This window comes from Ranitomeya imitator, chromosome 1 (genome assembly GCF_032444005.1).
Source record: "Ranitomeya imitator isolate aRanImi1 chromosome 1, aRanImi1.pri, whole genome shotgun sequence".
Lineage (NCBI taxonomy): Eukaryota > Metazoa > Chordata > Amphibia > Anura > Dendrobatidae > Ranitomeya > Ranitomeya imitator.
In genome coordinates, this window is record NC_091282.1 from 1038319481 (window position 1) to 1038342027 (window position 22547).

The following is a 22547-nucleotide window of genomic DNA, read 5'->3' on the forward strand; positions in this document are numbered from 1 at the left end:
GAAAGCAGCATCTGTGATCCCCTTCTGTCCTGCCTGTATACTCTTTTGCTTCTTCCCCTCCACCCCCCTGCCCAGGAGCTGTGGTATGATCAGACCATGTTCCTGTACGGTCAGACACGGCCATTACACAGCACACAGCAGGGGCACATCTATAAGATTATCTCAGCACAGGAATATTTTTTTTTTTTTTTTTTAAACATATCCAATTGTGGATATTATTACACTTCTTCCAAGATCAATTGATTAAAATGTATTGTATTTATTCATTAAGGAAAACCCCTTGAAGTCACTATCAGGTATCTGGCATTGGATTACTCCCCGCTCTTCCCTAAGAACACAAACACTGGACTGAACTGAGCGGGGTGAGCATTTATGGGGCGAGTGTAATCGCTGTTGGTGGGACAAGCTTAAGGGTATGTGCACACGTCCGGATTTTTAGCGGTTTTTTTTGCGGAATTTCGCTATAAAAACGCTATAAATCCGGTAAAAAAAACTCCAACATTATGCATCCTATCTTTTAGAATGCATTCCGCATTTTTTTTGTGCATATGTTAGCGTTTTTTTCCGCAAAAAAAACGCATTCCGCAAAATAAACGGACATGCTCATTCTTTTTGCGGATTTCCTATCAAAAAGGACATTCTGGGAAAAAAAGAAAATCCGCAAAAAATCCGTGCAAAAAACGCGCAATTTCCGCGAGAAATCCGCGCAAAAAAAAACGCGGATTTCTGGCAGAAACCCTTATAGCTGAAGGTGTATGAATACGATCAGCTAGCAACCTGTAAAAATATTATGATTGCCAATCAAATTAGTTATTTTGTTTTTTTTAACCCTTTATTGAAAAATCTCAGGATAAGGCTATGCGCACACGTTGCGGATTTGCCTCCGGAATTTTTTGTGCGGATTCTGCATCTCTTGGCAGAAAACGCAGGTGCGGATTTGATGCGTTTTTTTAATGCGGATTTTGTGCGGGTTTCATGCGTTTTACCCCTGTGTATTTCTATAATGGAAGGGTGCAGAAACGCTGCAGATCCGCACACAAATGACATGCTCCTTTTAATCCGCAGAATTTTCTGCACCATTAGCCCAGCATTTTTTTTCCCATTAATTTACATTGTACTGTAAATCACTTGTTGATCTGCAGAGTTTCTCCGTGGGAAAAACCGCAGCGGATCCGCAGTAAATCCGCAACGTGTGCACATAGCCTAAATAGAGTATACAGGCTATGCATCAGATTAATTCTAGTATTAATAGTAAAAATAAAAGTAACATTTCAATATATATTTCTTGTCATTCAAGCTTTAGCACGTCAACTTTCATTGCTGGATCTGTGCAATCAAAGAACCAATACATTCCTATATACAAGTGTAAATTATACAAAAAAAAAATAAATTAAAGTTAAAAATATTTTGAAACAAAATTTCTTCAGAAAATAAAATGTCACAATAAAGAATTGCCTGCAACCAGCAGACATGGGAGCAAAAACTGACTTGGTATTATTTATGCGGCACAGACATCTGAATCGCAGAGCACTAGGTCAATATTTGCATCTTTTTGTAACTATCAAAACTCAACAAGACGAATAGCGGGCACCCAGCACGCCGTCAATCACGGATATTGTCCCAGCTCACGGTGTGGAGATGTCAGTCTATCAGACAGATGATTTCTATATGCGAGGAGTCAAGATTAAAAGAAAATAAAACCTCTCAGAAAATTTCTGCCACATAACATGCTGATTCATTCCAAACACTCCGCTAAAACCTGTGAACACGAGAATATTGCCAAGGAAAATGCAGGATAAAAAGAGTGAGAGGATTAATCATTTCCATCCCAAACTTAGCAGCCTTATAAATCTCTCCAATGTATGATCCCAGAGCCTTAGAATTGGTAACTGTAGAAAATCCGTGTCCTGCGACTGTGTAGATTTCAAGCCTCACTCATTATCTTATTGCTTCATAAAATCAACACAGATACAGATTCACCAAGGAAGGAAACAAGCCAAGTGCCATCTATGCGAGAATCCAGACCTCAGACAAGACTTCATTTGTTTCTTGGCGACAGACGTCATGATCTTCCTCAAGCTTTGGAAAGACCCATTGTTTTCTTTTACTCTGCTCCTCCCATAATGGGAAATAAAACAAAAGATCTATGGTATGAAGGCCATAAGAAACCAAACAATGGGGTCATCCTCACTAAAGGGTTTGCTCTTCAGAGAACGTCTCTCCGATTGGTGGAGGTCCCACCCATGGAACCAACAAAGACCCTAAAAATGAAGACCTGGTTTAGTGCTGCAACCCCAAGACATTTTATATATTTCTATGCCGAGCAGATATCACTAAAGCAGTGCTGTGGCTTCTTCATTTGCAGGATTGATGGAAGCACTTGTAGGCACTTCTAGGAAAACACAATGTTAAGAAGCAACATCATAATAGCAGCGTTAGGAAGAGAATGGTCAACCTATGGGAACCACACTAAACTTTAACAACCATGGACACAACAGTTATTCTGGACATCGGCTTATTAATAGGTCATAGTTATAAAAATCAATATTTGGAGAATGTACATGTGTCAATAATGAGACTTATTTTAGAATCCCACTCAGCTCTGCAGAGGGATCAGATTGTCAGTCATTACATGTCTCACACTGCTAAAGACCCCTTCATCTAAAATATAAGCTCTGAAGTCTAGGTCTCATTTACATATTGGAATAAGACATCGGATCGCAGTTATCAAGGTATTGTTTTACTCCGCTTTCTAGGACCTACATGCCCATGCAGACTTTAGGAGGGATGATCCTACCCATAGATTCCCCTTAAGACACAGCTACACCAGGCACCAAATGAGGAAATAATAAAGCCATGCCGCAATCAAAAACAGTAGAAGCTAGGAGAGAAAAGAGCGCAAATAGGGTCTTATCGGAGCACAACAATTCTGTAAACTAAAATTATGCTAACCTGATAAGGTTGTGACACACAACCATGAATACGCATGAAAACAGCTGCTGTAGATCCACAGGTCTTCCAACCAGGAAAGAAAAAAAAAGGGCCAAATAGAACGCAGGAAAAGCATATTTGGCTTTTTTTTTGCAAATGAAAAATAGAATTGGGTTCAACCTTCGCTTCCTTGCCGAACATCATAAACAATAATACAAGTAGCAGAATGGCAGATCCAAAACAGAACACGTGCAGTAAGTGAGTTTCTTATAGGACCGCATTGCTCAGAGTTGGCATCCCTAACTGCGCCCGAACAGGAGTACGTCACTGGGGCTCACTACACACACAAAGCCCAGAAACATTTTTTTTTCCACACTTACAGGGATTTTGGATCTTGACGGAGGAGTCTGGGTCCGGGTGTTGCTTATGTATCACTTGTGTGCTGATTTGCTCTATGAGTATCTGAAAAACAAACAGTTAAGAAATCAACATTCGTTACTGAGAAGGTAGCACAGGAACCTATACATTGCGTTTCATAAAGAAGTACTAAGATCCCCGAGAACATTCCATGTAAGTCACCCAAACACACTCGTTTTGAGGGACAGTGAACCATCTGAAGCGTATAGGGGTGACCCGACTGTACCCCAACAGCAGATATGGGGAGAAAGAATTATCAGGCAGGTATCAACATGGTGAAGTCTACTCTTCGACCCCCAACGAAAAATCTGCAAGAGCCAGCTGGGAGGAACAGTAGTTGTCCCTCCCAGGGATACGGGCATCGGAAGGACAAGTTATTACCTCAAACAAAACATTGTAAGTTGTAACGGAGATGGTTTTTGCTTCCAGTAGTAGCCTCTCCGCCAACAGAGAGAACAATCCATGGCCCTGCATGACTTCCACCTTCCTCCTGTAGCAAAATAAGAGAGAAAACTAGCAAAAGCCAATATTCAAGCTCATTAAACCAAATGATATAAGGTTTTCTAATAAAAGAACTGTTAGGGCGCAACAAATCATATTTAAAACTATTCTTTTTGACCTGGGATACCCTATACCATGTACTGTAACTATCAGCAGATCACGGCAGCGACCCTCACGGGACACGCCCCCTTCACGGGACACGCCCCCTCATGGGACACACACCCTTGCGGGACACACACCCTCAGCAATCTACAACAGTTTGATTTGCTAATTAAAAGGATTTAGCAACTTTTTTCAAAAGCAGCCACTCAAATTATTTTAGGACAGGTTTCTGTCAGTGTTGCTAGATGGCGGACATTAGGGAATGTTTTGCCATTTATTTCATTATTTAGTGTGAATTGCTATTTAACTCTTTAACGACCTATGATGTACAGTACATTTTCATCATAGAATGTATGAATGATAACTCCTACCATACCCTGTTGTAGCGGTCTCACTTACTTTGGTGACAAGTGCTTCAAAAAATATCCCAGGACTTTTAATCCCTGGACTCTGATTCCTTCACTTTTCGATGCCAGCAGTTTATATACGACCCTTTAATATTTGAAGAAACAGAAACATGTAAGATATTCAATCTCCGATAATTAAGAGACTTAAGGCTAGGATTCATCTTTTGCATTTGTTTCTTTAAGACACTTTCCTTTTTAGTTTTGTGGTACTAGTTGCAGTTTTTGGCACCAAATTCATTAAAATGGCACAAACGATTCATAAATTTGTGGCAAAATAAGAAAAGGAAAAAAAAGCGCCTTCTTTCAGTCTAGAATAATGCTTGTAACTTTCGGTGCTAAAAGTCACAAAAATTGTACCAACATTTTGCATACTTGAAAATCCACCGGGGAGGAAGGGGGGCCTCAAGTGATATCGTCAAATTTTGCACCATTTAAAAAAGTTGCAATTGATGAACCATGTGAAAGTATCTGGTTTTACTAGACTCTGCCTGTTTAGCAGAAAGAAAAAAAATACACGGCAAACAAAAAAAATAAAAGGAGCAAATAGAATAATGGATGTAAAAAAAATATAAGTGCAAAACTAAACAAAAACAGGAGCAAAAGCAGTGACGCATCAGGCCAAAAGCTAAAGAATCTTATTGCACCTCAATCCATTTCTTTGATCGAACGCTGGAATCATGGAGCTTGGGTGTTCAGACATCAGTGCAACAAGTAACTGCAGAACGTCCATCAAGTTGTCATCCTAAGCAGAGAGAATATTAAATGAGAAAAGCAAAGCTGTACAGTGGCGATACTTCCATTATTATTCCCATTCCACTGGTATTTTTTTAATGTAACAAATTACTGTAAATCGGTGGTCATATGACACAGACGTATAGAGGAAAGGGAACAATGCCACCTAGTGGCCAAAGTGCACACCACGCAACTTTACCACTGGCGTCTCACTTACTTCATGGATCGTCAGAAGGTAGTTGAGAATTGCCTGCAACTCATCTTCTTTTACACCATAATCCTGTAAGATGGTAAAAACATGTAATACAAATACAGATTCCCCTGACAAACAATTCCGCTAATTAAACAATACACCAATTTTATTAATAGGAATACTGTATACATTGCTAACACCCACACACAATGTATGAGAAGAACCAATCGTATCCTCACTGAAAAATGCGATATGAACACAAAAAAGCAGAAACAACTTCTTAGTGCATTGTGCTAAAATGGTCGTTAGCACTACAATGGAAATATACATATGTAGAGAAGGCACAGACCTGCAGCAAAAGCATAAAATGTGTTTATAATTCTATCATCAAATATTAGTCAGGTGGAACTATGGCAAGAAAAGTCATTTAACCATGTCCACAAATTCTAATACTACCCCAAAGGGATAAGTCCGAAACTCTGGACTAACCAAACATAATGAAGGGCAAATTGCAAACACGGATTTTATAGCCAAGATGAGAAAGCAGACACATATACCCAAGTGTCCTCCCAGTCCGAGGACTGCGCCCGCACATGCGAAGGCCGAAAAGTGTCATGGGGCAGAGATCATTGCAATCTATTTTGGCTGCACATTTTTCAGGATTGTGAGAATAAGATTTCATAAGATAAAATCCACAATGCTTGCACTTCAGTAATGCAGGTTTGTCACCAGGAAAACCCAGACAGAAAATCCAGTGTACCGACCGCATGTGCACATCCCCTAACAGGCAACACAAGCTGCATCCGTTACCTTCATTACCAGCTGCTTGATGAAGATGAGCAGGAACGCTCGGAGTGTCAGCACCTCCTTCTGGCTAGGACGAGGGCCATCTGGGTAAGAGGAGACAAACACACATTAAGGGGTTATCCTCAGGAGCGCAGGGCCTCCTGCCGAGGACGGAGCTCTCCTGAAGATGGCCTCCCGGGGTGCAGCACAGGGAGCTTTGCCTTTGTAGCAGGTGAGGCGCAATCGAGCAAGCCAAGCGCTGTGAGCAGGCGCTAAGGCGTAAAGGTACCGTCACACTAGACGATATCGCTAGCGATCCGTGACATTGCAGCGTCCTCGCTAGCGATATCGTCCAGTGTGACAGGCAGCAGCGATCAGGCCCCTGCTGTGCTGTCGCTGGTCGGGGAAGAAAGTCCAGAACTTTATTTGGTCGCTGGACTCCCCGCAGACATCGCTGAATCGGTGTGTGTGACACCGATTCAGCGATGTCTTCACTGGTAACCAGGGTAAACATCGGGTAACTAAGCGCAGGGCCGCGCTTAGTAACCCGATGTTTACCCTGGTTACCATCCTAAAAGTAAAAGAAACAAACACTACATACTTACCTACAGCCGTCTGTCCTCCAGCGCTGTGCTCTGCACTCCTCCTGCTCTGGCTGTGAGCGCCGGTCAGCCGGAAAGCAGAGCGGTGACGTCACCGCTCTGCTTTCCGGCCGCTGTGCTCACACAGACAGTACAGGAGGAGTGCAGAGCACAGCGCTGGAGGACAGACGGCTGTAGGTAAGTATGTAGTGTTTGTTTTTTTTTACTTTTAGGATGGTAACCAGGGTAAACATCGGGTTACTAAGCGCGGCCCTGCGCTTAGTTACCCGATGTATACCCTGGTTACCGGCATCGTTGGTCGCTGGAGAGCGGTCTGTGTGACAGCTCTCCAGCGACCAAACAGCGACGCTGCAGCGATCCGGATCGTTGTCGGTATCGCTGCAGCGTCGCTAAGTGTGACGGTACCTTAAGGAGTATTCATTGATGGGAAATGACAAAGTTGCTCCTTTTCACCAGCACTTTGCAGTTTTACCTAATTATGAATTAAGGCACCCATTAAGTCTGAAAACCTACATGCATATATCTAGCCCCTAGTCATTAAATCACAACATACCCGATCCCTTAGGGACGATGCCACTCCGGTCCTGGGGATTTACTATCCAGTAGAAATATTTCAGGGTGTGCATCACAAGGAGGACGGTGCCGATTCTCCGCACGGCGTTGTATATGTTAACTGTGCTGATGAAGTCTGTAGACATGTAGGTATACAGCGCCAACTGGACCTAAAACGCAAAAATAGAAAAATCCCTCACATTATTATTTCACTCCTCAGGTCTTGCCTACATACACATTCTACAAGCTCAGGCAACAGCCATTACTGGTGGTCACCCATTTGTCAGCCACTGCCCAATGTTAGGATTAGGGTACATGGAGGAGGTAGTAGGGGGCTCCTGAACTCCTAACCTCCTATTAGTCAGAGGGGAGCGACCATAGAAAGCATCTGTAGCCCTGGGACCCCCAGATCTGCAGCCAGCAGCGACTGCACGGCCACTAACCTTTGCAGGTGTATGAATCCATATTGCGGGGTTGAGTAAAATGTGGTCACACAACTGTTTCAGTAAGGGAATCCCATTATGCAAAGTGCTCAGGTATTTAGAAAATGCCAGGCTCAGATCTAAAACAGCTTTAGTTACGTGCGTTTTGGAAGACTGTTTAGAAAGAGAAAAATCATCCATGAAAATAAAATACAAATTACATTTTGGTTAAAAACACACGTAGTTTATTCACATCAATATACAGTTCCCTTAGAAGCAACACGAAAAGCTACAACAAACCCACAAACGTCAGCAGCCCCAAAACCTGGAGCATGTATAGAGCATAAAAGACAGGTCAAGGGCACTTAGAGAACTTGATACATTCTGCAAGCAGATAGATTGTGTACCGGGTCCTGAGACTTCCCCCGAAGAGATTGAGCATGAGACAGGAGTACACAACTCCAGCCGGAGTACACACAGTAGTACGGATACAGGAGAGGACCATTGCCCCTCAATACTATCCATACTCCGCGCGTGTGTGTGCATGTGACCTTAGGGGTTATTTCTGTGCAACCAGAACTTGGTCACCCACTGATTTTCTTGCAATTAAAAAGATTTACTTGGGGGGCGTGGCCTAGCGAGGAATGTGAGCGGACGTGCGGCTGATCTCTCTCCCCGCACCGCTCTGAAAAGTGACCTTTGAAGGCGCCGCCGAACGCCAAAAACCGGCCAGAGAGGTCCCGCAAGTACCCGGCGAGGGGGAGAAAGCACCGCTGTTAACGAGCGGTGAGGAGCGGAGATGCCGCGCCGCAAGCAGTCGGCGCCAGCAGCCGGCGCGAAAATTCAAGATGGCGCCGTGGCTGAGGAGGAGGCGGCCAGAGCCAGAGTTTCATACCGCCGAAGGCTGGAGGTAATAGCCCGGCTGGAGCGCTTTGCCCGTACGGAGGAGGGGGGAGCCCTGCTGTTGGGTCCAGAAGGACTTGATGAGGTGGAAGCCCTGATGAGGCAGAAAGGTGGAGGGGAAGTCAGTGCCAGTGAAGTGGAGGTGCAACGTTCCCCAGGGAGGGCGCAGGGAGTGCACAGTGCAGAAAATGTGACACCTGCTGATAGCCCTGTGCAGACCAATGATTCTAATGAAGTGCAGCAGCCAAGTACGGGGGAACCAACACTGCAGGACATTTTCTCTGTCGTTATACACTGCAAATCTGCTTTGGCTGCGCTGAACCTAAGGGTGGATGATCTCACAGTTGAAATGAAGTCCCTTAATTCTGCTATACGCAAAGTGGAAAAAAGAGTGGAGGTGGTGGAGGAGCGTGTGGGCAGTGTGGAGGACCAGACAAACGAACTGTTAAAAAGAGAAAAGAAATATATTCAACGAATCGCAGTTAGAATTTAAGACAGATGATTTGGAAAATCGATCCCGGAGAAACAATTTAAGAATAATCGGGGTGCCGGAGAAGGTGGAGGGAAACAACCCCACTGAATATATTGAGGCATGGCTTAAGAACTCGGTGGGAGGAGCAGACCTTACCAACCATTTCTCGGTGGAGAGGGCTCATCGGGTACCCACTCGTCCTCTGCCGCCTGGATCTGCCCCTCGAGCTATATTGGCAAAAATTTTGGACTACCGGGATCGGGAAACTCTACTAAGGAAGGCTAGGCTGAGTGATGGCCTGAGCATAAACGGAAGTCGGATCTCCATTTATCCGGATTACTCGGCATCGGTGCAGAAACTTAGAATGAAGTTTGGTGAAGTCAAGCGACGGCTCCGTGAACTGGACCTAAAATACTCAATGCTCTACCCAGCCAAGCTCAGGGTGGTGGCGATGGATCGTGTTCAATTTTTTCAAAATCCGGAGGAGGCGACGCAATGGCTGGACACCAACGCCAAGAAAATTGGCACTGATCGGAACCGTTGAGACTGATTCTGAAGATCTATAACTCTACTGGTTCTGCCTCTCTTTGGGGGAGGGGTTCTGTTTGAATGTTACTGTTGAAGTTGGTCTAATTATACCTAACGATTACAGTGTTGTGTTCGGCGGCGCAATGAATAGTTCATATTGGTCGCGGTGGGTGGGGGAGAGATGGACGGTAAAGGAACTAGCTCTAGGGTATATCAAGTGCCCTCAATTCTCATATAGAGAAAGAAAGTTCGGAGTATCTGAGTTATTTTGAATTCCAGATGGGGAAGGTTGGTTTAGTTGTTGGGGTGGGGGGTGGGAAGGGGGGGGGGAGGAGGGCATTGGTGGAGACCTGGGAGAGGTGACTCTCATCTTATGTCTTTCTTTAAGGAAATGGGAGGGAATGTTAATATTATAAGTTGGAATGTTAGGGGGCTAGCAGATGCCACTAAGCGGGCGGCAATATTCCAGTACCTATTGAAACAGAGGCCCTCGGTGATATGCCTGCAAGAAACTCATTTAGTTGAGGAAAAAGTTGATATGTTACAGAAAAAATGGGTGCGCAGGGCATATCACTCGACGTTCTCTAATTATGCAAGGGGTGTGTGTTTTGGTCCATACAAGTACTCCATTTGAGGAAATTGAAGTAAAAATTGATAAGGATGGTCAGTATGTTTTTTTAGTGTGTAAAATTTTTAACCGCTTGATTTGCATTGTTTCACTATATATACCCCCGCCGTATTCTGGCAAGAAAATTCAAGAGATTTTGGAGCATATGAGAGGGTGGGTCGGGGTTCCCTTTTTGGTGGTGGGAGATGTGAACAACATTGCTGATGACCATTGGGATAAGAGTAATCACGCTCCGCTACGCGGGGATGGGAATGGCACCCCTTTCGGGAACTATCTTAGAGAAATAGGCTGGATTGACTTATGGCGGGTTCGCAATATTAACACATTCTTATTCTTGCTACTCGACCACGTACGGTTTTATGTCTCGAATCGATGTCGCTTTGGGTAATGATGGGATGAACGAATTACTAAGTGGGGTGGAATATAATCCCAGGATTCTATCAGATCATAGTCCGGTGCGGGTCTCATTAAAGCTATCAGAACAGGTTGGGTCACGGAAGATGGGATGGAAGGTTCACCCCTCCTGGCTACAACTCCTGGACATGGAAAGTGTGGGGGCTGAGATAGAGGAGTTCTTTAAGATTAATGAGGGTAGTGCGGAATGCCATGTAGTATGGGACACTATGAAGGCGTATTTGAGGGGTATTTTGTTTCAGGACATATCACGACACAAGACTAGGACTAGAACACAGGATCAAGCTGTCCTGGAGGAACTGAAGGAAGCTGAGGCGGCATTGGGGGCCCATTGCTCTAGGGAGTCTCAGAGTCGGATGAGGAAGGCTCAACAGGAGGTCAATCAATTGTATCTGAGAAAGGTGGAGAGATTGCGGGCTTTTCAAAGAGCATCGTTCTATTCGGAGGGGGAAGAGGTGGGGCATTTACTGTCGGTAGTGGCGTCCGCACAAAGGGATTCCTCGCACGTCTACTCCATTAAGAGGGAGGATGGAACATTGGCTACTCGGGGGGAGCAGATTCTGGAAGTGTTTGGGAAATTCTATGATAAACTATATACTTCTAGTGTGGAGAGGGGGGCTGAGGACATGATGGGTTACTTGGAGGGGATTGACCTGCCTAGGTTGAGCAGAGAAGAATGTGAGTTGTTGGAGGAGCCGATTGGGGAGGAAGAATTGGGAGCTGCTTTGGCGGGGGTTGCTGGGGGTAAGGCTCCGGGGGCGGACGGTATTCCAGCCGAGGTGTACAAGGTACTGAAAGAAACATTGTTGGCCAGATTGTCGGAGGTGTATAATAGTTCACTGGAAAGAGGGGAGCTACCTTCATCAATGAGAGAGGCTATTGTGGTCGTTATACCTAAGGCCGATAAGGACCCACAACTACCAGAATCCTATAGACCAATCTCACTTTTGACAGCCGACATCAAGATTCTGGGAAAAGCTTTGGCAAATAGGTTATCCAGGGTGATTGACAGACTGGTTCACCCAGATCAGTCAGGCTTTATGCCCAACAAATCAAATCAACGGCACTCAATCTGAGAAGGTTATTTTTAAATTTGCAAATCCCCTCTGACAATGTCGGAAGACGGGTTGTGGTATCCTTAGACGCCCATAAGGCTTTTGATTGCGTGGAGTGGAGCCATTTGTGGTCAGTACTGGAACGAATGGGGTTTGGACCCAAATTTATTTCATGGGTGCGGCTGTTGTACTCTTCTCCGGTAGCCAAAATTAGAGTGAATAACGCTCTCTCTGAGACCTTTTCATTGTCTAGAGGTACTAGACAGGGCTGCCCTTTGTCCCCGCTGCTCTTTGCGTTGGCGGTGGAACCCCTTGCTGCGAAGATCAGAGGTTCCCGGGAGGTGAGGGGTTTTATGTACGGGGAGGCAGAGGAAAAAGTAGCGTTGTACGCTGATGATATTCTGCTATTCTTGGAGGATTCTGAGGAGACCCTGGTTAAGACGGAAGCCATTATTGAGGAATTTGGTAGTTACTCGGGCCTAAGGATCAATTGGGACAAATCGAATATGATGTTGATAGATGGGGATAGCGGGGACGGTGGTGGGGAGGTTTCTTCTACAAGGTTGAAGCTAGTTGATAAATTTGAATACCTGGGGATTCAGATCGCTCTCCCTTTGACTAGCTTTGAGGAACTGAATTTGGCACCTCTTCAGCGTAGGATACGTACTAAGGTCCAGGCGTGGAGGAAGTTACATTTATCAGTAATCGGCAGGATAAACTTGATAAAGATGATTGTGATGCCACAACTACTTTATGTGCTGCACAACTCCCCTATATGGATATCGCAGAATAGGTTTCGGAAGATTAGATCTTTGTTTGGGGAGCTGATTTGGGGTGGAAAGAGCCCCAGATTTAAACAGGAAACTCTACAGAGACCAAAGGCGGAGGGAGGGGTGGCATTGCCTAATCCATGGTTGTATTTTTTGGCTTCACAGTGCCAGCAATTCAAGGGATGGGGAGATATGGTAGGTGGGACGCGGGCACCTTGCAGCCTGAGATCACTGATTGGGACGAAGGTGTTGAGTGAGGGTCTGGAGGGGGGACATTTCCGAGAGAAGGGCTCTAAATTTTGTACTATTCGGCTCATCCATAAGGTTTGGGACAAAGTTAAGGGGATTAGGGGTGTGCACGCACTCACTAGAGTCTCACCCATTTGGAATAACTGTGTCCTACAGGAGTTTAGACAGATGGAGGGATTTCATAATTGGAGGGAGGCAGGCATCTCTCGGATGGGCCAGATTCTACATCAGGGCAGAATTAGAGACTTTGAGGCATTGCAGGAGGAGTTTTTACTACCGGACTCTGAGTTGTTTCAATACCGCCGTCTTTCACATGCGCATCGGGCACAGTGTAGGAGAGGACCCGTTGAAATACAGGTGGACCTAATGCTAGATTTTATCCTTGTAGGGGGTGGCACGAAGGGGGTGATTTCGGGAATATACGAATTCCTTTTGTTCTCTTTCTTGGAGGAACACCCTATTAGAGCAAGGGCGAAATGGGAGGCGGACCTGGGGGCAATTGATAATGATCATTGGGAATCAGTACTGGACTATGTGCCCAAAATATCAATGAGCGAGCCTGGGAGGCTGTCACAATTATTTGTTATTCATAGGGCATATAGAACTCCGGATATGTTATTCAAAGCCGGATTGAGATCTAGTTCAGAATGCCCCAGATGCTCGCAGTCCGATGCGGGCATCCTTCATATGTTATGGCAGTGCCCCAGGTTGTCCTCCTTCTGGGTGGTGGTGCTGAATAAAGTGGGACTGGCATATGGTTGCACTGTGCCGCGTGATCCCCTGGTATGTGTTTTGGGCTATGTTGAGGAGATCATAACTGATAAGATGTATAAAGTGGTTATTGCCAGACTGTTATTTATCGTGCGAAAGTTGATTGCCAAATTCTGGATTAGAGAAGAGCCACCAACAAGGAGAGACTTTACGAAGCAAGTGGACCATATCATTGCTTTGGAGAGGAGTATCTACGTTAGGAGGAGCAAGGCGGACCTCTTTGACAGGCTGTGGAACCCGTGGCTTGAATCAATGTGATTTAAAAGACCTTGTGCTCCATTGGGAGGTTTATTGACAAATCATCTTCCTTTTCTTGTACTTTTATATATGACAAAGTAGGGGGGGTCGACTCTTGACAGGTCTCTAGAGGGGTGGGGGGAAGGTGGGTGGGAGTTTGGTTTGGGACTAAATAGGTTTTCCTTTTTTAAAAAAAAAACAAGTATTGTACACAGGTATATTGCTGATAACAAAGTATTCCTTTTATTGTTTATGTGCAATATTTATGGTTTAATAAAAAATATCTGATTTAAAAAAAAAAAATAAAAATAAAAAAAAAAGATTTACTTACCCTAACGAAGTCCTATTTTATAAACAATTCTTTCCTTATACAATATGGCCCTCAAGCACATTGTACGCATTATACTTGTTTAAGATGGTTTACTAATAAAAATTATTAACGTTTTCTAAGTTCAGATATGCATCACTTTGAATGCCTGCCGCGGTGAAACTATGCACTTGTTATTTAAAGGAGTCCTCCAACTTTTAGGAAACATTTAAAATAACAGCATGTGACCTCTGCAGAGGTCTTGTACCATACCACGGTCATCCTGGCTCATATCACTGAGCATTGATGCAAGTAGTAGGACATGTTTCTGCTAAGGTTATTGATTGCCCAGTAGTTACATGCCAATTACTGGTTAACAAGATCCGAGAGGGCGCTGTGGCATTAGCGCTACACGTGAAAGTCATCATATTCCACAGAAGCAAAGACAAACTGGAGCAGGGGAGGATCACTTACCTTCTCAAGACTATAACCTATAACAAGGAAGCCCTTTGAAGAGAGCATCTGTTCTTGCATAGCGAGAGAGTTTTTCAGCAACTCCAAAATGAAGGCCAAAAGAGTAGAGCTAAGAAGCCAAAAGGACAAAAGTATTAATTTCTCTAGCACTGAGGCTACATCAATTGATCCAACCACAATCCCATTTGCCCAGTGACATTGATAAAAGGTGGTATTTCATGTTATGGCTTTCTACATTTAGGAATCGCTATATAAATACCGTAAGCAATTGTTAGCTATCCCACAAGAAGACGGAATAACATCGGAATAAAGGAAAAGAAGAGAATGTCCAGCTTCACCGAATCCGTAAAAAAGAGTTTTCTTTATTCACAAACTTTAAACTTGGAGGATACAGACTTCAGCCCGAACCATATGGGTAAGAATCTCAACGCATAAAGATTTATACAACTTCTATAATCATTGGCAATATTTTTGTTTTGTTATAATTCAATGTTTCATATATGTATATTGTTCAAATAGATTACCGTGTTATAGGACTTTATAAATCAGCTACGTTAATCATTTACCCCACCGGTGTGTTTTCCGGTTTAGGACTATTTAAGTGGGACACATGGGTCTTTTACAATGTCATGATTAAGGGAGCTTAGTCTCCAGAAACGCATTGAGATTCTTACCCATATGGTTCGTGCTGAAGTCTGTATCCTCTAAGTTTAACGTTTGTGAATAAATAAAAAAATTTTACGGATTCGGTGAAGCTTTACATTCTCTTCTTTTTTGGACTTTATACACTTGGACACAGCAGGTCCGTGCTCCCGAAGATTGGTTTATGCATCACTGTTGAGCTGGTTTATATTCCTTCTTTCTAAATAAGGGAAAATGCTACATCATGCCATAATTGTTTTTTCTGCGAAACTCATGAAATCTGCCTCATCCTATGTAAAGATGCCAATCATGCATGAATGATGTTCTAGGATATTGAGGAGATAGGACAATAACATACTACACCAGACATTATGGCACAATGCCAACGCTAAACAAAGGGATCACAACTATTTGTGGTCTAAATGCCACATTGGGACCTTGGGATTTTCAGCTTTTTTGCTCCCCTTCTTCCCAGAGCCATAACTTTACTTTTCCGTCAATATGGCCATATGAGGGCTTGTTTTTTGTGGGACAAGTTGTACTTCTGAAGGGTTCCATTGGTTTTACCATATAGAGTACAGAGAAATAGAGGGGAAAAAGTGCGGTGAAATTGCAAAAAACAGTGCAATTCCACAATTATTTTTTTCAACCATGTTTACTAAATGCTAAAACTGACCTGCCATTCTGATTCTCCAGATTACAACGAGCACGCACATACCAAACATGTAAGTTCTTTTTCTATTCCAGTGGTGAAAAAAATCCCAAGTTTGTATTTAAAACAAAATAAATAAATTATCCCGACTCCCGTAGAACCTCCATTTTTCAAGATCTGGAGATGGGCGAGGGCTTATTTTTTGGTTAACGAGCTGATGTTTTTATTGATTCCATTTTGCCCATTATTGCATTTTATTGCAATGTTGGAGAGACCAAAAAAACTTAATTATGGCATTTTGATTTTTTTTCTCAATAAGCTGTTCACCAGTTGGATTCATTTAGTTTATATTTTAGATTATTTTTTAAACTTTTTTTCTTGCTGTAATAGACTCCTTAGGAGACTTGAAGCTGCGATCACCAGATTGTCTATGCTACACAAAGCAAAGCTTCAGCCCTGTTACGCACAGCAGAATTGATCTATGAACACCGGCCATGGGAGTTCTGCAATGACAAGAATGGGGGTCTTCTACAGACCACCAGCTGCCATGCCAACCCATCGGCACCCCAAGATCATGTGACAGGGGATTGACAGGGGCATTTAACTTGTTAACAGTCGTGGGTGGATCGAGATTCCACCTATGGCTGTTGGGGGCAAATGACTGCTGATCAAATCAGCCATTATGTGTCGGGAAAGCTGCGGGCTTAGAACAGATGTCCGCGTCAAAGAGAGGGACGTTGAGGTTGGCTGACACAAGGCAAGGTTTTACTACTGGAGCCAGGATACATAGACCTTGTCGCAGTGGGATGGCTTTTACACTTTTTTTTATCAAATTAGTGTTAACCAGGTACCCCACCTTATTTACATGTACGATTACCATATAATTATCTTACTACAGGTCACACGCTAGTTAGTCTGTGACATAACCACAGTGTCAACGTGCTCTTACACACTGCACGTATAACAATTTATGCTCCGGCTCAATTCTTTGGTTTTGCTAAAAATTAAAGGGGTATTACCTTCTGTGACATTTATGGCATATTGAAAGTACACACCATGTATGTCTTATAGGTGCAAATTCCACTTAGCACTCATCATAGGTTCAGAGTGCAACATGGATTTAGAGATCAATTCTGCTCCTAAATCCACATCAAAAACCGTGTCCAATAATTTACAAAAAAGTTTCCGACTGATTACAATGGGAAAAGCTCCTGAAGTCCAAACAATGTGTTTTTCACGTTATCGTGAACATCTCTTAGTACAACCAATAGGAAGCCTAATCAGAATATTTGTAGAAATTTCTTGATATGGGTTCTGCAGTAAAGTCGGCTTTTAAATCCTCCCCAGCATTATGTACATTATATATAGGGTAAAATAAAATGACATATACATATACAAATATTATATATATCGCACACACATTGCAGTGCAAAAGTTTCAGACAGGTGTGGGGAACAAAACAAAGGTCTAGACTTGGGCCACATTGTCTGGTATGATATTTTATGTACTCAATATGACATCATTCATGTGTGATCGCATCTTTGTCTTGGAAAAGGTAGACTTCACAGCAATAACAAAACAATTGCAGCATTGTGTAGAATTTCTTATAAGGCAGCACAGCAGGAGAGCCCAGCGCAGCCCCGGAGACTCCTCGGGAAGTTGTATGCAGAGAGCACCGACGGGGATGAGGAGGAAATCCCTTCACATGTATGACAATGGTTATCGCACACCAATCTCAGGGTCCGAGCCATAAAGCTTCTGACATGAACCTTTCTTCAACCTGACCTATGTCCTTGCTTGTGGCGGTAGTGTAGTGGTAGTATATGTGCTTCCATATGTACTGGAAGAGGTGATGCTTTGCGTCCAGGCCATGGGCTCACACTAAGGTATTCACATATCTTTAGCTGGAACGTGAAGACACATTCCTCAGGCTTCTGTATATCCAAAGTTTTCCTACTTTCACTTTTTCCTCCAGACCCCACCACTGTTTCCTTGTCGGCAGCTCCTATCCCTCCGTCAAAAATATATAAAAACTGATTGGCTACACGCTGCTGCATTTTTCTGGTTCATCATGGTCGCATCAGTACTGTCCATTTGATTGACTCTTCACATGCTGAATAGTTTATTTTTTAATCTGTGTGTGGGGGCTTTATTTTGTTTTTTCAAACTCTAATATCATAGCTAATATCTTATCCACTATCGGAAAAAAAAAAAAAAAACTCAGGCGTTCTCTTACCAGACAGAAGTATCAATGTTATGAGACCCGTATTGCTTGTAGTCCAGCTGAGCAAACAGAGGGAAGAGAACCTGCACCCCTCCGATGGAGTGCATGGCACTTTGAATTGAATGTGTAATAACAGCCTTCACATCCTTGAAAGGTAATAGATAAAAAAAGTTTTTACCGGAGCATAAAAAAGAAATGGATAGAAAACCCACACACACACGGAACTACTTATGGAAGCAAAAATCAAGACAACACACAGATAAGGCAGCACCTATAAGGGATGTATCTGCAGGGAAGTCCAGCAAAGATGCACCATGTGCACCTACATCAATTTTGTCCAATTGCAAGATAAATAGCAATCTGAATAGGGAACCTGGGTAAATTTGTGTATATATACACTTACACACAGTACGGGTCACACTTGTTCTTAGGCTGTGTGCACACGTTGCGCTTTTTTTCACGTTTTTTGCTATAAAAACATATTAAAAACACATACATTATGCATCCCATCATTTAGAATGCATTCTGCAATTTTTGTGCACATGATGCGTTTTTTCCCGCGAAAAAAACACATCGCAGTAAAAAAAAACGCAGCATGTTCATTGATTTTGTGGATTTTTCGCATTTTTCCTGCTTTTTAATGCATTGGGAAGCTCTGGAAAAAAACGCATCAAAAACGCAAAAAAAAAAAACCACATGCCGAGTCCTTGCAGAAAACGTCCGGTTTTGCTCAGGAAATTTCTGCAAGAAATCCTGAACGTGTGCACATAGCCTTACAGTGTTTTTTCTTGCACTGGTTGGATTGTGCACATTGTAGATTCAGACTGAAGGCAAAAAAAAAAACATGACGGAAAACATGAAAACAAGGAGTAAAGAAACAGGTATGAAACAGGATATTTGTTAAAGCCAAGATTGAAAGTAACCCCTTTAAATAGGATGACAGCTTTACACACCCCTGGTATTCTATCAAGCAGCCTCATCAGGTAGTCACCTGGAATGGCTTTTCAACAATCTAGAAGTTACCAGAGGTGCTGAGCACTTGGTGGCAGCTTTGGCTTCTCTGCGGTCCTACTCCTCCCAAACCATCTCAACTGGGTTAAGATCTGGTGCTTGTGGAGCCTTGTTATCTGATGCAGCATCCATCCCTCTCCATCTTGGTGACATAGCTTGGAGATATGTTTTTTTCATTGTCCTGTTGCAACACAAATGATGGTCCCACTACTTGCAAGACAGATGTGATGGTACATTGTTGCAAAATGTTGTGGTAGCGCCGGTAGTCAAAATCTCAAATTTTTAGTAATCAAATCACAGTACAGATTTGAACTGATTTAATGTCCAGTCTTTGTGTTGTCTCAAACAAGTCTCTTCTTGTTTGCAGTCCCCAGCAGTGACTTCTTTATAGCGATTTAACCATAAAGTCCTAATCCTCACAGAATCCTCTAGATAGTTAATTTAGATCCAAGAACAAAGAAAACTGCGGCACTCACCCCGTTGTTGCTGTGTGAACGTGTTCTTTATTGAAACATGGCTTTACGGAAGATCATACATCCAGCTAGGCAGCAGGTTTTACAGGAGGGTGCGGTGATGGAGCGTGGACGACGGCCGTTTCGCACTGAGTGTGCTTCAACGGGTCCAGGTGCACCTGGACCCGTTGAAGCACACTCAGTGCGAAACGGCCGTCGTCCACGCTCCATCACCGCACCCTCCTGTAAAACCTGCTGCCTAGCTGGATGTATGATCTTCCGTAAAGCCATGTTTCAATAAAGAACACGTTCACACAGCAACAACGGGGTGAGTGCCGCAGTTTTCTTTGTTCTTGGATATGTATTCAGCTTTACGCTTTTACTGCCAGAGCACCTGATGCCCACAAGCTGTTTGTGACGATTGCATGCAGTGAGTTCTAGTCCAAAGGAGTACACACTGCTCTAGTGCCGTCGCGCTCTCACCTTTCTTTGTATTTGGAATAGTTAATTTAGACCTGCTTCTGATAACTGATGTTTGTGCATCACATATGAAGGCTGTTATCGGAGGTGCTGTCAATTTGCAATTTCCAAGGTTTATAACTGATGAACTTATCCTCTGCAGTCCTCCTTCTAGTGAGAACCAGTTTCATTATTGCGACTGAATGTATCTTCAAGAGCAGTCATGTAACTAAAAGTTCTCACAATTTTCCACACTGGGTGATCTTCATCCTAAAGCAGTGTTGCCCAAGAGAGGTCCTCGAGAGCCACCAACAGATCATATTTTCAGGATTTCCTTATTATTGCACAGGTCACAACTATTGCTTGTGCAGGTAATGCAATTATCTCATGGGCCATACTAAAGAAACCCAGAAAACATGATCGCTTGGTGGTTATTGAGGACTTGGGTTGGGGAACAATACCCTAAAGTAATGATGGATTTTCGTATCCAATTAGTTAATTTTCTGGCAAGAACCACCCAGCCTGCTTGAGACAATGGCAATGATGTGTTAAAGCTGTCAGAATAAAAGGGGGGTACTTTGATGAATCTAAGGTATAAAGCACAATCTGTTTTGTTGTACATGTTTTTTTTTTTTACTCCTTGCGTCCCTTTGTGGTTTTGCTGCCTTCAGTCTGAATCTACAATGTGCAAATTCCAATGAGGAAAACCACTGCGTAAACAGATGTGTCCTACATTGTGATACTGTATGCAATATGTCAATCCAGTATAATAACATTCACAATTTGTTATAGAAAATCAATTGCTAGGATATATACCATTATACATCTATGCCAGCACTGGTTGGTAACCACATTATGTGTTCGTGCCAATTATTCTACGTGACAAAAAGCACAAGATGCAATAACCAGAATAAGGCAGCTTCTTCAGAAACACTACCTGGAGCATCAAGGCGTGGGGAGAATGGACAAATATAGAGGCGTTATCTTTGGGAGAAGATTCCAGGCAGAGCTGAGCGTCTGTAGCTCTTGGGTTGTATGTGAATGCAATTGAACTGGACAGCTTGCCGTCATACAGCAGCAACTTGTGATGTTCTGCAAGAAAGAGGTCACTTTCCGCCTTGAATTTAAATGTGCCCTGGATATAAAAAGAAAAGAATTTCAGAAGAGTGAATAATATGTTTTTAATATAAGCAACAGTGTGCAGATTTGTATGCATTTCATATTACAGGTCACATAAGGAAAGTAAGAAAAATGTAATCTGCCTTTAAAATTGTGAAAAAAAAATTAAAGTACAAGAAAACAAATTAATTATGTAAAATGTGGTAACCCATCAACATCTGTTATTGTTAACCACTAGGATGTGGTAGCCTTGGATATGATCAGTGGGGGTCCAACCACAGAGCACCCTGCCAATATGGAGTGTGAAAAGATCGAGATTTCTTTGGAGTTTCCAACATACCCTCCCCACAAACAAGAACGCAAAGAAGGGAGGAATCTACACCAGCTTAGATATACTACACTCCTCTGAAGACACAGAGGGGAAGCTGCCTATGTTTGCAGCAACAGAGCACCCAGCTTGCAGCACAACCATGCCACTGCTCTAATGGGTCAATTATCAGGAGACAGCCAACAGGCAAGATGGACGCTGTGAAGAGGCATTCTCCTAAATACGGAGCATGAAACAACTCCTTTAACTCTTTAGGATGTAGTAGATGTAATAATTATATTTACAAATACCTCCAATTAGAAATGTAGTCTAGTTTCTCTGATTTGCTAGGTCTCTTTCAACGCGTACATGCATTGCAGAACTTTAGGTATCCATGGTTATGACGACTGATATAGTGACCGTTAATTAGCTAGTGGTCATAACCATGGACAAGGTCCTACAATACTTGCACATGAAGAAAGACATCACGAATCAGAGAAAATATACATTTCTAATTGGAGGTATTTGCTAATATATTACACCTACTACATATTGGATGGGATCTTGGAGAGGAGGTTACTTCTTTAAGTTAATGGAACATGATAACTATTCCCAACTGAATGTTTTATTATAAAGAACATTACCTTGTATGAAGGACCAAGCTGATATATTGCAAATATCTGAGCAGCATTGAGGGCTTCACTGAAGAGATAGACAGAAGCCATTTGACCACAAAACACCCTGTTAGCATCCGCCGTTTCAGATGAACCCAAAAAACACTTGTCAAAAGTCTGAAAAGGGGAAAAAAAAAAAAACAAATGTAAGAATGAAAACAGTACTTGAACTAACCAAAAATATGACCTGCAGACAAGACTGGAGCAACTGAGCGAAAGATTGATCTGCGCCACGAAAGTGAACCCGTGGGAAAGTTAAAGTGTTTTTCTCAAGATCATTAATAGGTATAATTGTAAAGTGCTTGTAAACACAACACAATATACCTAATAAAAATCTTCTCCCTTCTAAAAAACATAGGGATTTCTAACTAGTTTATTGCTTGTTGCCTAGGTTACTGGCCACTGCTGCAGTCTACTAAAGGTACCTGCCTAGTCTCTTAAGCGTGGAGTGCAGCGCTTACAAGCTGAAGCTAGCCAGATCGCTGGATCCGGCCAGCTTCAATGCAACTGCACTGCTCCAAATGCTTAGATATATACAAAGACAGAAGAAGAAA

At 42.9% G+C, this 22547-nt stretch overlaps 1 protein-coding gene across 1 annotated transcript in view; it reads right to left on the reverse strand.

Moving 5' to 3' along the window:
• The window catches only part of LRBA (LPS responsive beige-like anchor protein), an 825317-nt gene that overhangs the window by 742142 nt on the left and 60628 nt on the right, over nt 1-22547 (reverse strand). The window contains exons 8-19 of the mRNA XM_069744053.1: nt 21964-22110; nt 20831-21028; nt 17984-18117; nt 14454-14562; nt 7667-7819; nt 7225-7393; nt 6094-6173; nt 5308-5370; nt 5003-5100; nt 4351-4443; nt 3730-3838; nt 3312-3393 (exon numbers count right to left, since the gene is read on the reverse strand). Of these exons, the coding sequence (XP_069600154.1) occupies nt 3312-3393; nt 3730-3838; nt 4351-4443; nt 5003-5100; nt 5308-5370; nt 6094-6173; nt 7225-7393; nt 7667-7819; nt 14454-14562; nt 17984-18117; nt 20831-21028; nt 21964-22110 (1435 nt within the window). The remainder of the gene's footprint in view (nt 1-3311; nt 3394-3729; nt 3839-4350; nt 4444-5002; nt 5101-5307; nt 5371-6093; nt 6174-7224; nt 7394-7666; nt 7820-14453; nt 14563-17983; nt 18118-20830; nt 21029-21963; nt 22111-22547) is intronic.